Here is a 15010-nt window from a genome sequence, read left to right as displayed (position 1 = left end):
GTTCCAAATTTAATTTAGTTAATGTTTTTGTTTTATATTTATAATTTCATTGAATCCAACAACTGATATCTAATATGATCAAATCTAACGGTATCAAAAAAGATCTAACAACCCAAATTTAAATCCCACGGCTAAAATAATTAAAAAAAATTATTTAACTCAAAATTCACCCAAATTTAATGATTTTTCAATATTTGTTGAAATTTAAATATTTTTAGGTTAAAATGTTCATAAAATTAAATTAGAATAGTGTACATAATTTTACTTAAAATAAATTAGCCTAAATTTATTCTTTAATAACCTCGAGCTAAAAAATTTAGGCCAAAAGTATTCGAGCAGAAAAGTGATTTCTAGACAAAAGTCAATGGGTACATCCCATTATTATCACATCATCTGGAACAGACAATAGTTCATACATGACACACCCCGACCTAAATCAGGCCATGCTGGCCGTCATGTGAAGGTGACGTAGCCATGTGCATAGTGCGGAAGCAATAGATATAAAAGGAATTATGAATAAACAAAAACCAAATCAACTAGAGTATTAGATAAGATAAGGTGCCAATGTGAGATTAAGTGTGAACTACAAAACTAGAGCATAAATAACCTAAGTGTAGTCAAGCAGGACAGGTACTAATTATACAACACCCAAGGGTGATCCTACATTTATGATGTCCTTTCAGAACCACCGTCGAAATCCCCATGAGCCACCAAAGCACTTCTACCTAGAACCTGGAGGGGCGCAAAACAGAAAGTGTGAGTGGGCATAAACAAAGCTTTTCAAAATCATTATGATTGGTGCTGCGATTCCTTAGCCGTTCCTTAGTAGTTGCATATATTTATGATTGGTGCTGCGGACGCACAAGTAAGTGCCAGGTAAGTCCATAAATTAAAGATATGAGGTTACTTCTGTTATGCGAAATATGATGTGATATATTAAGAGCTCATAAACCTGCACCCCGGTGTTAGTGCTCCCGTCCAGAGTTAGGGCACAGTCCTTCACGTGATGTTTACCTCCCGCACAATATGCTCACCTTGGATCGAAGTTAGGTGCACAGGCTTGTCGTACAGACCACTATAAGTGGTTCCGACTGATAGGTAACCTGCAAACCAAGGAACGGCCAGACGCGCGGCTCACGCGCAGGCACGTGCCTGGCACACCAAACGGATTCCCTAACGGCGTTAAGGAATATTCCGTTAAAAATTAGAATATGCCTTTAATTATACTTGACGGCGTCAGAATATTCCGTCAACTTTGACAGAATATGATTCTCCTTCTTCCTTGGTTTGCCGGAGCCCAGCGCTGGTGCTACTGCTATCACCAGAAACTGGGAAAATAATCAAACCTTTATATCTTATTCGATTCGCAACCAAAATTCATGAAATTTGTACCAAAATGAAGCTTACAACGAGTAGAACAAAACCTTACCAATTTAAAGCCCTAATATCCATAGAATCTCACCAGGAAAACCTCGATAATCCGGCCAAAATTTGAAACTCATGAACTGGGACTTTCCGACGTCCAAAACACTTCAACTTTCTTCCTTGAGCTTCGTGAAGGTGTTTTAAAGCTCCCTATAACCTTAAAACTCTTTGAAAACTTCACAATCACGAGTGCATGAACAGTACTCCAAATCGGGGTTCTTTGGTTCTCGGGTTTTCGAAGGTTTCACGCACTACAATTGGTATGAATGTGTTCCTGAGTTCACAAGGAACACAAAGAATACCTTTACAGCCTTGATCCATGACTGGAAGGGAAGGTTTGAAGGTTGTCCGTACGTTGTACGGAAAATGGATAAAATCCGAGAGAGTGAGGAGAGAGAGAGTCAACGGGTAAGGGAATGGGTTGGTGTGTGTGTGTGGTCCAGTTTGCAGCCAATCACAACAAACAACAACCATAAATTTTAAGTTCCAAAAACTTAGGAACTAATTAAATTAGTCTAAAACCTAAACTCAAACCACAACATCACACACAATGTACTCAACATCCAAGGGTATTCTAGACATTTCACATAATCAAGGAATATCTTTCGGGACGGGCTGTGGCAATACAACAGTTAACACAAAGCAGTGTAGTGCAGTGCCATGCATATCAAAAATAAAAACATGCAATTATTACAAACTGGATAAAATTGCAGTAAAGTGATCATCACCCAAGTCCGTAGGTGGAAGCCTCACTAGCAAGCCACTTGTCACTCTCAGAAGTTTCCTTGTTCTCGCTATATGTCACATCCCGACCCGAGCTCCATCACATCCCAGGCTCGACTCCGCTGTAGCACGATATTGTTCGCTTTGGGCCATGACCACGCCCCCACGATTTTGTTTCTGAGAACTCACACAAGAACTTCCCAGTAGGTCACCCATCATGGGATTCCTCTCGTGTGAACTCACTTAACTTCGGAGTTCCAATGGAACTTGAAGCCAGTGAGCTCCCAAAATGCCTCATGCTAGGTAAAGATGGGAATATACATATAAGGCTTAGATGATCCACTCCCATGGGCGATGTAGGATGTTACAATCCACCCCTCTCAGGGGCTCGACGTCCTCGTCGGCACACTTCGGCCAGGGATTGGCTCTGATACCAAATTGTCACATCCTGACCCGAGCTCCACCATATCCCGGGCTCGATTCCGTCGTAGCACAATATTGTCCGCTTTGGGCCCCAACCACGCCCTCACGATTTTGTTTCTGGGAACTCATATGAGAACTTCCCAGTGGGTCACCCATCATGGGATTGCTCTCGTGCGAACTTGCTTAACTTCGGAGTTCCGATGGAACCCGAAGCCAATGAGCTCTCAAAAGGCCTCGTGCTAGGTAGAGTTGGGAATATACATATAAGGCTTAGAGGATCCACTCTCCTGGGCGATGTGGGATGTTACACTATGTCCTAAGGGGTCGACAAAACAATGTGTCAGTGGATCAAGTTTATCTAGTCAAAATCATTTAAACATAATAACCACCGTTTTGAAATCACATATGAGTCAAAAATTACATAATAATAATACTACCATTATAGTAATAAATTTCATATCTCAGCTGTCATCATACCAAAGTAAGTAACTCAATCATATACATAACATCATTCAAGTTGTATAGCAAGCAAGTGAAATGACATCTACCTGATTGATGACTAGTGTCTACTAGAGTATCTAGCCTCTACTAGAAATATTGGTACCTGCCTGCAATAAACCTATGGTCACAGCTAGCTATACGAGATGTATGTTGACCATGTGGTGAAATTAAATCTCCAATAGCCTCAAGATATCATTTGAAATATAACTATATTCAAGTCTCTTCAAAGGCCATCCAATAGTAGTATGCATCAGCATATATAATAGTTTATTTAAAAATGTTTAGCTTTTGAAGGGATCCACTCACAAGTAAATAGAGTGTCCTTCCTCGTTTTTTGAAAAAAAATGTGGAACCTTTGTAGAGAGAGAGAGAGAGAGAGAGAGAGAGAGAGAGAGAGAGAGAGAAAAAGCAGTGACAGAAATGGAACATATGGGTGGTGGACTTCCTCCAAGGCATGCAAAATCATCGAACCCTGGTAAAAGTCTCTCTTAGCAAATGGCATCTTGCTTTGCTCTTTTATTTATTGATGTATTTTTCATATTACTTGTTTTAATTTCTTCTTGATGATTTTATATATGTGTGTGTGCGCGCATATATAAAATAAGAGTTGGTTTTTGGATTTTTTTTTCATTTTCTTATTTGTTTATGGAATTTTATTGCATGCATGTCTATTTCTTTTCAAAATTTAGTGACCCAAATTTATTCTCTTCCTCTCTCCCATTTTTCCCAAATATAGTTTTTTCCAAGGCCGATCTCAAAGTTTTTGCATTTGATCCTGCATTTGGTGGTCTTTTGCATTTAATTTTGTGTTTGTCTCAGCTCCTTATGTGCTGAACTGCTGATATCACAGACATATCTCTGATCTTTTTAGGATTTTAATTGTTTTCTCAAGATTTTAACACAATTTTTTTCGTGGACGATTTTCCATGCTTGATACAATTTGTGGGTGTTCGTGTTTATTTATTTATTTGTGTGTTCGATTTTTGGAGGAAGTCAAATGTATTTCTTCCCTGTCAGAATAAAATTAAATTTTCTGTTATTTTTTACATTATTTTGCTCTATTGCTAACAATTTTTTTAAACCAGATCTAAATGCCCCTTTTATTTATTAGTTTTTGGCCGAATTTTTGCTACAGCTCATCTAGCTAGTTCGTTTCAAAGTAACGCTTGCTCAAATATAGGTTGCATTTTTATGTAACCACTCATGGATATCTGGTTCAACGATTGTAGTAGTGTTGTGATGATCTGTACTATACACACACATAATTGTTTCTTATTAATATGAAAAACATTATTAGCTCTGCCTTTACTTTGATTATTAGAAATTAGAAGGATTTCAGTCACTCAAAAATCTTTATTTTTCTTTACATATTAGAAGATATATATTCAAATCTGATATTTTACAGAAGAATTCAAGTAGTTATAAGGCAATATACCATCACATGTAAAATCTTGAGGAGCTGATATGGTTTCGGGCTGGGAAATGAGTTTTGAAGTAGGACATATAAGGGGGGTCGTTTCCTGTGTGGGACCCAATTTTCCGGTTCTTAAAAGAGCCGTTTACACAGTCACAGTGATACAGTGATACGTGGACATGCAAGCGCGTGAGTTGTCAATTTATTTTTTTATTTTGAGCTTACTGTGGAAACATAATCATGGGCAGGTGAGCTCGTGAAGTTTACGCGCATGTTAGGGTTTATGGTCTGCACATATCGTTCTCTGGTCAATCACTATTCACCCCGATTATTTGGATTATCAATAGTCTATATAGGAAAAACTGATATTATTCTCATCCTAATATTTTATCTTCCTACCCATCTTTTAATGAATTTTTTAATTACAAATTTGTCCATTTGTACAAAGACTGATAAAGACATTAATTATCTTGCTTTGCTTAATTTAAAAAAAAAAAAAAAAGGTTGGGGGTGGGAGACTATTTGTCTACCTTAAACCCTAACTCATATTTTCATCTCTTTCATTCAAAGAAAGTAAAAAAATATCAATGGACTTAGAAGATGACTTTTTTTATTGAAGAGGTGGAAGATGACGCTTCTACGGAAGAGGTAGAAGATTATGTTTCCATTGAAAAGGTAGAAGAATAATTTGTGCGTGGGCCATTTGAATTTGTCCATCGTATTTTTGAATTTAGCGTTGTCTAATTCTTTTGAATTTGGATATCTCTATTGTTTCCATTTGAATTTACAGACCTTAGTGGTTTTCATTTACATATTATTTGTTTAAATTTTTTAAGAGACAATTTTTTAATTCCATATGTATGTATATAATAAAGGTTATTTTGAGAATAATAGTGGGTGGGGAAATAGCATTTTATTTTTTTTTAACCTTTTAAGGTGGATGGGAAAATAAAACAATGAGATGGGTCTAGTAGCTCTCTATAGGAAAAGACAACAAATGTCAAAGACTAACAGTTCATGCAATTTTATGGATGGTCAATCATTCGTATTTATGTAAATGGTTGATATTCGTTGATTGTTGCTAATTTTATGGTAAATTTCAAGTAAGTTAATTAGGAAAGGGATCCGAAGCCTAATCCACCAAAGCCACAAATCTGGATTCTTGAAACTTGTTCTAAAGGCTAAAAACAGGAGCCCCATTAAAAGTTATAATAATTTTAGCCGTTGAATTAAATTTCAAGGGTCTGGATTTGTGGCCTTGGTGGATTAGGTGGAAGGGATCTGGAAATGATCCCTTCCAATTAATTATTCACTAAATTCGACATTTCTCATACATATTGCATTCAATGAATTTTTAGATTCAAGGGTGGACACGTCTATAACTGTGTATTAAGTGTTCCTAGTGGTAAGTTTACAAACCAAATAGGATTAGGAGTAAGTCTACAAGATAAGAATCAAAATAGACTAGATTCCACGTTATTGTGGCATCCCAAGTTACTAATAGAAGAATATGTGAGGCATTCTCAGCATTACATGTCATTATATTGGTATACAGTTTATGGTAAGTAGTGGCAAAAACCTCTTTGATTGGCCATGCCATTTACAATATCTGCACATACACGCAGACAATTAATGATTCAAACCCCATTAATATACACCCTCACCCTGATTAATATAACCGTAAACCATGTCTTCCTTACCCATTAATTAAGTGACCACAAGTTGTTACTTTCAACGTTTCTCGGGTTTGCATGGCCCTCGCTTCCACAAATAAGTTTTTCTTTTTCTTTTTTCTTCTTTATCTTTTTTTTTTTTTCGAATTTAAGTTACTCATTTATGATCGTATCTGTACAGTGAATAATTAGTTGACTTACATTAATTGTTTTCTTCCCACCTTGCACGCAGCCAACGCCAACAGTTCCGACGGCGGCAATGCCATCGCAAACACCAGCAACCCTGCCAAACTCCGCCGGCAATAGCGACAACAACACTGAACAGAAGGCTCCGCAGTGCCTCGTTCGCGAGCAGGATCGGTACATGCCGATAGCCAATGTGATACGCATAATGCGGAAGATATTACCCCGGCATGCAAAAATATCTGACGACGCCAAGGAGACCATGCAGGAGTGTGTGTCCGAGTACATCGCCTTCATAACCGGCGAGGCCAACGAGCGCTGCCAGCGCGAGCAGCGCAAGACTGTCACTGCTGAGGATGTCCTCTGGGCCATGGGAAAGCTCGGGTTTGACAACTACGTCGAACCCCTCACCATTTACCTCCGACGATACCGGGAGTCAGAGAGTTCCGACCGCTCTCAGTTTGTGACGAGGGAGGAGCCCCAGCTAATGGACTATTGCCCTCCTGGGCATGCTGGGCCCCAGGTTGCAATGATGCCTCCCCCGCCACCATCTTATGGGCCGGAAAATTATTTCGGGCCCCAGCATGGTCCTCCCATGTATGACCCCTCGATGATGGGAATGTTTAGGGATGGTTCCTCCTCTGGTGCTGGTGGAGGCGGGTCATCGTCGGCTTCTGGGGCGCAGGGTGAGAACTCGTTGGCGGGGTTTGACCCGTTTGGTCACTTCAAATGATCACCACAGTTTAAAGAAAGGTCTCAGCTGTTTAATTAAGAGACGTAATGAATAAATAATTGCATTAGTTTGCAATTAATTAGTAGTTATAAGTTATTGTGGTTGTAGTTTATCTCTATGTTTTAGCATGGTTGCAAAGTGAGTTTTCTTCCTTTGAGTTCAAGGACAAGTTGGTTCCAGTAATGTAATGAATAACTTCATCCCTGAATGTTCATTCCTTGTATTACATGTTCAATCGTTAACTTCATCCTCTGGATGTTCATTCCGTGTATGATATGCTCAATCGTTAATAGAGCTTTTCTATTTTGGATACAAGGAGCAAATAGCTGGTTCGGCTTCTGGGGTGCAGGGTGAGAACTCGTTGGGGGGATTTGACCCGTTTGGTCACTTCAAATGATCACCACAGTTTAAAGAAAGGTCTCAGCTGTTTAATTAACAGACGTAATGAATAAATAATTGCATTAACCATTGAATCTGTGTTGGGAAAGCTTGATGGGATCAAGAGTGCAACAGTGTCGCCCATTGAAGGCCAAGCTGCAGTCAATTATATACCAGAGCTCATTAATGTCAGTGAAGTTTAAGGACTTCTCTAAGATGCTATTTTTCCGCCTTTCTTCAAAAAACTCATCTTTTAAAAAAATTTCACTAACATTTGTTAGACACGATTACCACACCAAAGTTTTTCAGTAGTGTATTGGTATGCCTTGTGGGCACTTAGCATATGATGTTTTTCTATGTTAGGCAAGAAAAATTAAGGAAGCTGTAGAAGATGCTGGTTTCCCTGTTTCTGAATTTCCACAACAAGATGTAGCAGTATGCAGACTGAGGATAAAAGGAATGGCATGCACCAGCTGCTCCGAGTCTATTGAGTGCGCTCTTCGAATGGTCGATGGAGTGAAAAATGCAGTTGTTGGTCTAGCCCTTGAAGAAGCAAAGGTTCACTTTGATCTCAACCCCACTGATACTAGTTGCATTATTCAAGGAATTGAAGATGCTGGCTTTGGGGCTGAACTGGTTAGTTCTGGGAATGATGTCAACAAACTTCATCTAAAACTTGAACGAGTTGATTCTCCAGAGGATATGACTATTGTCCAATCTTCGTTGAATCAGTTGAAGGAGTAATAATGTTGAAGTCGACTTGGCAGAGAAGAAGGTGGCTATTACCTATGATAAAGACCTCACAGGTCCAAGATCTCTTATACGTTGTATTGAAGAAGCTGGGCGTGAATCCAAGGTGTACCAGGCAAGCTTGTATGTTCCTCCAAGACCAAGAGAAGCTGAGCGGAAACGTGAGATTCAGATGTACAGGAACCAGTTTTTCCTTAGCTACCTATTTTCGGTTCCTATATTTTCATTCTCAATGGTACTTCCGATGGTTCCTCCTTATGGAAACTGGTTAGACTACAAGGTTCACAATAGCTCATTGTTGGCCACCAGTGCAGTTCATTGTTGGCCGGAGGTATTTAATTTGTATATTTCTATTCTTTTTGTTCTTGTCATGAGTTTTGTAGCGACAACTTGTGAATCAATTACTTAAAGGAGCAAATACTAAATATTGATTTTGGATGACCTGTCAGGTTCTATGTTGGATCATATCATGCGTTGAGACGTAGATCAGCTAATATGAACACCATGTATTATGAAAATTTTTCAATTGCATGATTGATTCTTTCTTTCTTTCCTACATCAGGTTGTCATTGTTGCATTTTTGACATGGCTTGGATGGTTCATCCCTAGAGAATTTGGTCTTTTTCCGGAAAACTGGATACCAAAAGGCATGGATAAATTTGAGCTGGCGATATAATTTGGTATCTTAGTATTAGTGGTTGCTTGCCCTTGTGCCTTGGGACTAGCAACCCCTACGGCAGTAATGGTTGCAACAGGGAAGGGTGCTTCGCAAGGTGTCTTATCAAGGGTGGAAATGCACACCAAAAGGCTCATAAGGTAAGACCACCTTATCCTGGGAAACAAATTGCTTTTCAATTCAGAATCTGGTTTTTCAACTTTTCATGCATTTTATTTTCATGTTTTTTTTTCTGGTGTAGCATCATTATACTTGTTCCTACTTACTTTTCCTTCTGAGGACGTCGAAAACCTGTTTGTTTTGGTATTAGGAAAAGACAATTACTGATTAGACACTATCCAGATGTCTGAGGGTGCAAGTGTAGTCCGTTTACTCGTCTTTCCTCTGTTATGAAGTTGCTCTCCTCGTATTGGTCTGGTCATTTTGTATTATGACCTATGCTACCAACGTAGTTTATGTTGATGTTCCGTAATATAACAAGTTATGCACTTCATTTCTGACCAGTGAAACGCTCTGCCTCCATTCTGTCAACGTTTAGGCTCTTGACATAAAACTAAATGCAATCTATGTCATTGGGTATGGAGGATTTTCTTTCTGTATGTATTGGGATTGAACATGCAACTATAATTTCATAGTTGGAATCTGTCTCATATGACTCTTTGGTTCTGGACAATTGGGGGCTGTATGCACCTTGTCCATGTCAAGAAGCCATACTCGCCAAGTTTTAGATCCCCGTTTCTTGTAGATAACAGCTCTCACTGAGGGAGACTTCTCCCCAACTCCTTTTCTGATAACAAGGTTAATAATTGTTTCGGTTTTTTGTTTTTTTTTGTTTTTTCCTTTCTAAAATGAAAAGTTGAACAAATGGTACCTAAGTCATGAAGGTTGATACATTTTTTAGCATTTGACACTTTATTGATGTCTGGATGTTTACTGACATGATCCCTGCAGGTGAAAACGGTTGCCTTTGATAAAACAGGGACTCTGACAGTTGGGAAACTCGTGGTAGTCAATTCAGTAATGCAGTGCTCTTCTCCAATTGCTCAATGGAGGAGTTATGTGCTGTCTCTATTGCCACAGAGGTTGGTGCTTATATTTCAAATTTGTACATTAAAAGCTTCATTTGCGTAGTTGCATTAAAAATGTTAGTGTTTGTAGAGTAGTTAGGATGAGATAAATCACTGTTTATGCTATCGTAAAATTGTTTTGTCAATCATGCTAGCATTCCTCTATCTGAGAAATATGTGGGCAAATAGTGAATCAAAGAGGTTAGCATTGATAAGGTGTACGCTGAGACAGATCCACTGGGAAAAGCTGATAGAATGAAAGAATTGCAGCTACGATTATGAAAAAGTTACGAGAGTGGTGTGAATAAATTACAATACCCATCTACACATGCTGTTTTAAACCGATGTTTTGAAGAAATTTTGAAACATTATTTCTATATTAAGTTTGTTTACCCATTTCTGTTGGAACTTTTATGATCATGTGGGACTCCCAGTCCCACATCGCCCATTTCCCATCTTTAAGTCATCTTTACAAGTGTGTTCTCACACTTATGGTTTGAAAAGAATTGGGCCAGACCATGGACCTTGGGCATTAGACTTGGAGGGTTTGGGTGTATATATTAAATATCAAAGATGGGCCTTGGGCCGTGAACCGTATGAACTGACGTGTGTCAAGATATGATATGTGTGATACTTATTGTTTCGATTTACTACCAAGAATGATCAGTTCAAGATATTAAATTCACTGCTTCATTGGGTAAATCCGATAAGTACTCAATAGAGAAGGTTCAAGTCCAAAAGCCACCTATCCCGATGCACATCATATCTAAGTTCTCTAGAAAGACGTTACTAATTTACTTAGTATCTTATTTTCTATTCAAATGTGGGGTATTGCTAGAGTTTGAATAGATAATGTGGGGTATTGTTGGAACTTTTATGATTATGTGAGACTCCCTGTCCCACATCCCCCATTTCCCATCTTTATAAGTGTGCTCTCACACTTATGGTTTGAAAAGAATTGGGCTAAGGCCATGGACCTTGGGCCTTAGACTTAGAGGGCTTAGGTGTATATATTAAATGTCAAAGATGAGCCTTGGGCCTTGGGGCTCTTGGGCTCGGATGGACGAAAACACAAGTTACGTTTTTGATTTTTTGGATTCAGTTTTTTCTGAAAGGATAAAACATATTGAACAATTATGTCCATTTTATAACTGATAAGAATGAACAGCTATGTTTGTTCAAGTTATGCCATTATATATATGGCAATAAGATCAGAAACTTAACATAGAATTTCCAACGCTTCCTTTTTCATCTTACACAGAGAAACACACAACCAATTCGCCAAGAATCCAAGTTCGAGTGCAAGAACTTGGATTAGATAGTTGTATCCTGCAAGATAGACGTCCATTGAACTACTGCACGGGTGTAGGGGCGAATTTCTATCTTAGGTGATTGCGTTTGCAAGCCTCTATCTTCAAGAACAAGTCAGTGATTTGTGATTTTATATGTAATTTACTTAAGTGTTTGTATTTTGATATTTATTGTATCTGTTGTTGAATTTCTTATTCAAAATAATATGTGCAAATTATATATACTGTATCAGTGACATTTGATTGGTTTCTAACAATCTAAGACAGAAATTTGTGAAACCATGGATCAATCAAATGTTGGTGTCGTCAAGCAACACGTTGAGAAGCCTGAGAAATTCAAGGGAGTTGATTTCAAATGTTGGCAACAGAAAATTTTGTTCTATTTGACAACTCTGAACTTGAGCCATGTGATTACTTCTGAGGCCCCTAAAGCGCCAAAAAAAGGAGATATTCATGCTGAAATTCTGTAGGCTATAGAAGCCTGGACTCACAGTGAATTTCTATGCAGGAACTACATTCTGAATGCTTTAGATGACTCTCTGTATGATGTTTATTCATCATATAAGACAGCGAAAGAACCGTGGGAGTCTTTGGACAAGAAGTATAAGTCTGAAGTGGCAAGTTCCAAGAAGTTTGTAATTGGAAAATTTCTGAATTATAAGATGAGTGACACAAAGTCTGTTGTCAAACAAGTTGAAAAACTCCAAGTGATTGTTCATGAGTTAGATGCAGAAAATCTTGGTTTGAAAGAAGGTTTTGTGGTTGGCTCTATTATAGAGAAACTGCCTTCGAATTGGAAGGACTTTAAGATTTATCTGGAGCATCTAACTCAAGACATGAGCATGGATCAATTGATTCTCAAATTGCGTGTGGAAGATGATCATCGCAGAAATGAGAAGTATGATGTCTCATCGTTGGAGGCAAAAGTCAATGTTGTGAAAGGAGGTGACTCACACAAGGCAAGGCACAATCAGAAAAACAAAGGCAAGGATGTTACAAAGAAAGCACTCACGGCTGTGAAAGGGAAAACCTTCAAGAAAATGAAAGGAGGTTGCTGGGTTTGTGGAAAGACAGGTCATAGGGTAAAGGATTGCCGCCATAAGAAGGATCAGAATTCTGAGAATTCCAATCAAGCAAACGTTGCAGAAGACAAGTTTGTTGCAGTTGTATCTGAAGTCAATTTATTGACTAATTCCAATGACTGGTGGGTTGATACAGGAGCAACAAGGCATGTGTGTGTTGATCGGAATTTATTTGTCACTTACCAATCTGTTGATGGTGGATAAAATCTGTACATGGGAAATGTAACTGCATCTGCCATTGCAAGGAAGGGAAAAGTGATGCTTAAACTCACTTCTGGAAAAGAGCTTTCACTCACCAATGTTCCGCATGTTCCTGATATTCGCAAGAACCTGATTTCTGAATCGCTTCTGAGTAACAAAGGTTTCAAAATTGTGTTTAAATCTAATAAGTTTGTAATCACCAAGGGTGGGGTGTATGTGGGAAAGGGTCATCTGGCTGAGGGGCTCTTCAAACTTAATGTACTTTCTGCTGATGCTATTAATAAGAATAACAAGCCTAGTGCCTCTTCTGCTTACTTGATTGAGTCATCTACATTGTGGCATGCAAAATTAGGTCTTGTTAATTTTCGTTCTCTTCAAAGAATGGTTAACTTAGGCCTATTGCCCAAATGTTCCATGAACAAAGTATCTAAATGTGAGATATGCACAGAATCTAAATATGCAAGACACTCATATAAATCAGTGGAAAAATCCAACGAAATACTTGGTTTAATCCATAGTGATCTTTGTGATTTCAAATCCACACCAACTCGTGGAGGAAAGAATTACTATATTTCTTTCATTGATGATTGCAGCAAGTACTGTTATGTCTATTTGATTCATAGTAAAGATGAAGCTTTAAACATGTTTAAGACATTTAAAGCCGAAGCCGAAAATCAACTAGACAAGAGAATAAAAGTCTTAAGATCGGATAAAGGTGGTGAATACAAATCTAATGACTTTGCAGAATTTTGTTCAACACATGGAATAATACATCAAACGACAACACCATATACTCCTCAACAAAACGGAGTGGCTGAACGAAAAAATCGTACATTAAAGGATATGATTAATTCCATGTTGAACAGTTCTGGTGCACCACATAATTTATGGGGTGAAGCACTCTTTGCTACAAACACAATTTTGAACCGAATTCCACATAAGAAGACTAATCAATCTCCTTATGAAATCTGGAAAGGTAGGTTACCTACATACAAAACCTTGAAAGTGTGGGGTTGTCTTGTGAAAGTTCAAGTGCCTCTTCCAAAGAGACAAAAACTTGTACCAAAAACAGTGGATTGTATATTTATTGGTCATGCCAATAATAGTTCAGCATATAGATTTTTGGTTCATAAATCTGAAATTGCAGATATTCATGTAAATACAATACTTGAATCTGCCGAAGCTGAGTTCTTTGAGGAATTTTTTCCCTATAAAGATAGGTCATATGTTTTGAACAAAATAGTACATGATGATACTACAAGAAATGATGACGAAAATCATGCCTCAACTTCTAGAGTTCAAAGCCAAGATTTGGAACCACGGAAGAGTAAAAGAGCAAAAATTGCAAAGGATTTTGGTCCTGATTTCCTCACTTTTGTAACTGAAGAAGAGCCTCAAACTTATAAGGCTGCATTAGAATCATCTAAAGCACCTTATTGGAAAGAATCTATTCAAAGTGAAATAGAATCCATCATGCAAAATAATACATGGGAATTGGTTAATTTACCTTCTGGAAATAAACCAATAGGACACAAATAGATTTTTAAGAGGAAATTGAGACCGGATGGTACCATAGACAAGTATAAAGCTCGTCTAGTTGCCAAAGGGTATCGTCAAAAAGAAGGAATTGACTATTTTGACACTTATTCACCCGTAGCTAGAATAACTTCTATAAGGTTATTAATAGCTATAACATCTATGTACATGTAAACACGGAAATTCCTGTGATGAACGAGACAAGAAACACATGTACAAAATAATATTTGTATTGATGATTTAGGGGTTACAATCTCTTCTACAAATTTAGCCTCTGATGCTATCTTTGTAATGGGTAGATTTGATGTTGTTGATCCAAAGGGCTGTCGGGGCTTGATCTAGGGATGAACGAATGATGGATTATGAACACTTTCTTCAAGGGCCGTCGGGGCTTGATCTTGAATTAGTGGAAGTTCTTCAAGGGGCCATTGGGGCTTGATTTTGAATGAGGATTTGACGAAGAACGAAGAGAGCTTTCTTGATCCTTCGGGATTTGCTTGGGAGCTTTAGAGTTTCCAAGCTTCAAGGTTTTGGTGTGAGGTGAATTGTTTATGAATTGGTGTCCCAAAATGAATGCCTTGGCCTCCTATTTATAGAATTCCAAAACTTGATATTTTGGATTTAAATAATTAGATGAAATAAATCATTTCTGCCAGGTGTTGATACGTGTCCTGTTTGATGACTTTTCCAACTTATTTCGATTTTTTTGTTTAGACACACGCTACGTGTAAAATTTATGTAATACATGAGCGTTGAAACTTTGATTTATAGGTCAACATTTATTTACAGAAATTTCGATGTCTACAAATGCCCCCACTTCAAGGCGCGTCGTATACATGTGCTTGTCACGTGTAGGAGATGCGTTTTGAAGTCCCTTACTGTAGATGTCGATCCAAGGGCCATCAAGGCTTGGTCTTGGACTGGCTGGTAATTTC

At 38.1% G+C, this 15010-nt stretch overlaps 2 protein-coding genes across 2 annotated transcripts in view; one reads left to right on the top strand and one right to left on the bottom strand.

The window, feature by feature from the left end:
* Positions 1-15010, bottom strand: part of LOC126613691 (uncharacterized) — a 78275-nt gene that overhangs the window by 25321 nt on the left and 37944 nt on the right. The gene's annotated exons all lie outside the window — the stretch shown is intronic.
* Positions 6403-7157, top strand: LOC126613690 (nuclear transcription factor Y subunit B-9-like). Its single transcript, XM_050281270.1, has one exon. It carries the CDS (start codon positions 6419-6421, stop codon positions 7073-7075), a length of 657 nt encoding a protein of 218 aa, XP_050137227.1. The 5' UTR covers positions 6403-6418; the 3' UTR covers positions 7076-7157.

Source organism: Malus sylvestris, chromosome 2 (genome assembly GCF_916048215.2).
Source record: "Malus sylvestris chromosome 2, drMalSylv7.2, whole genome shotgun sequence".
In the NCBI taxonomy this organism is placed as follows: domain Eukaryota; kingdom Viridiplantae; phylum Streptophyta; class Magnoliopsida; order Rosales; family Rosaceae; genus Malus; species Malus sylvestris.
This window is presented reverse-complemented; position numbering and strand designations above follow the sequence as displayed.

Excerpts from the sequence above, each read along its gene's own strand:
- LOC126613690 (XM_050281270.1), top strand. The coding sequence starts at position 6,419 with ATGCCATCGCAAACACCAGCAACCCTGCCAAACTCCGCCGGCAATAGC.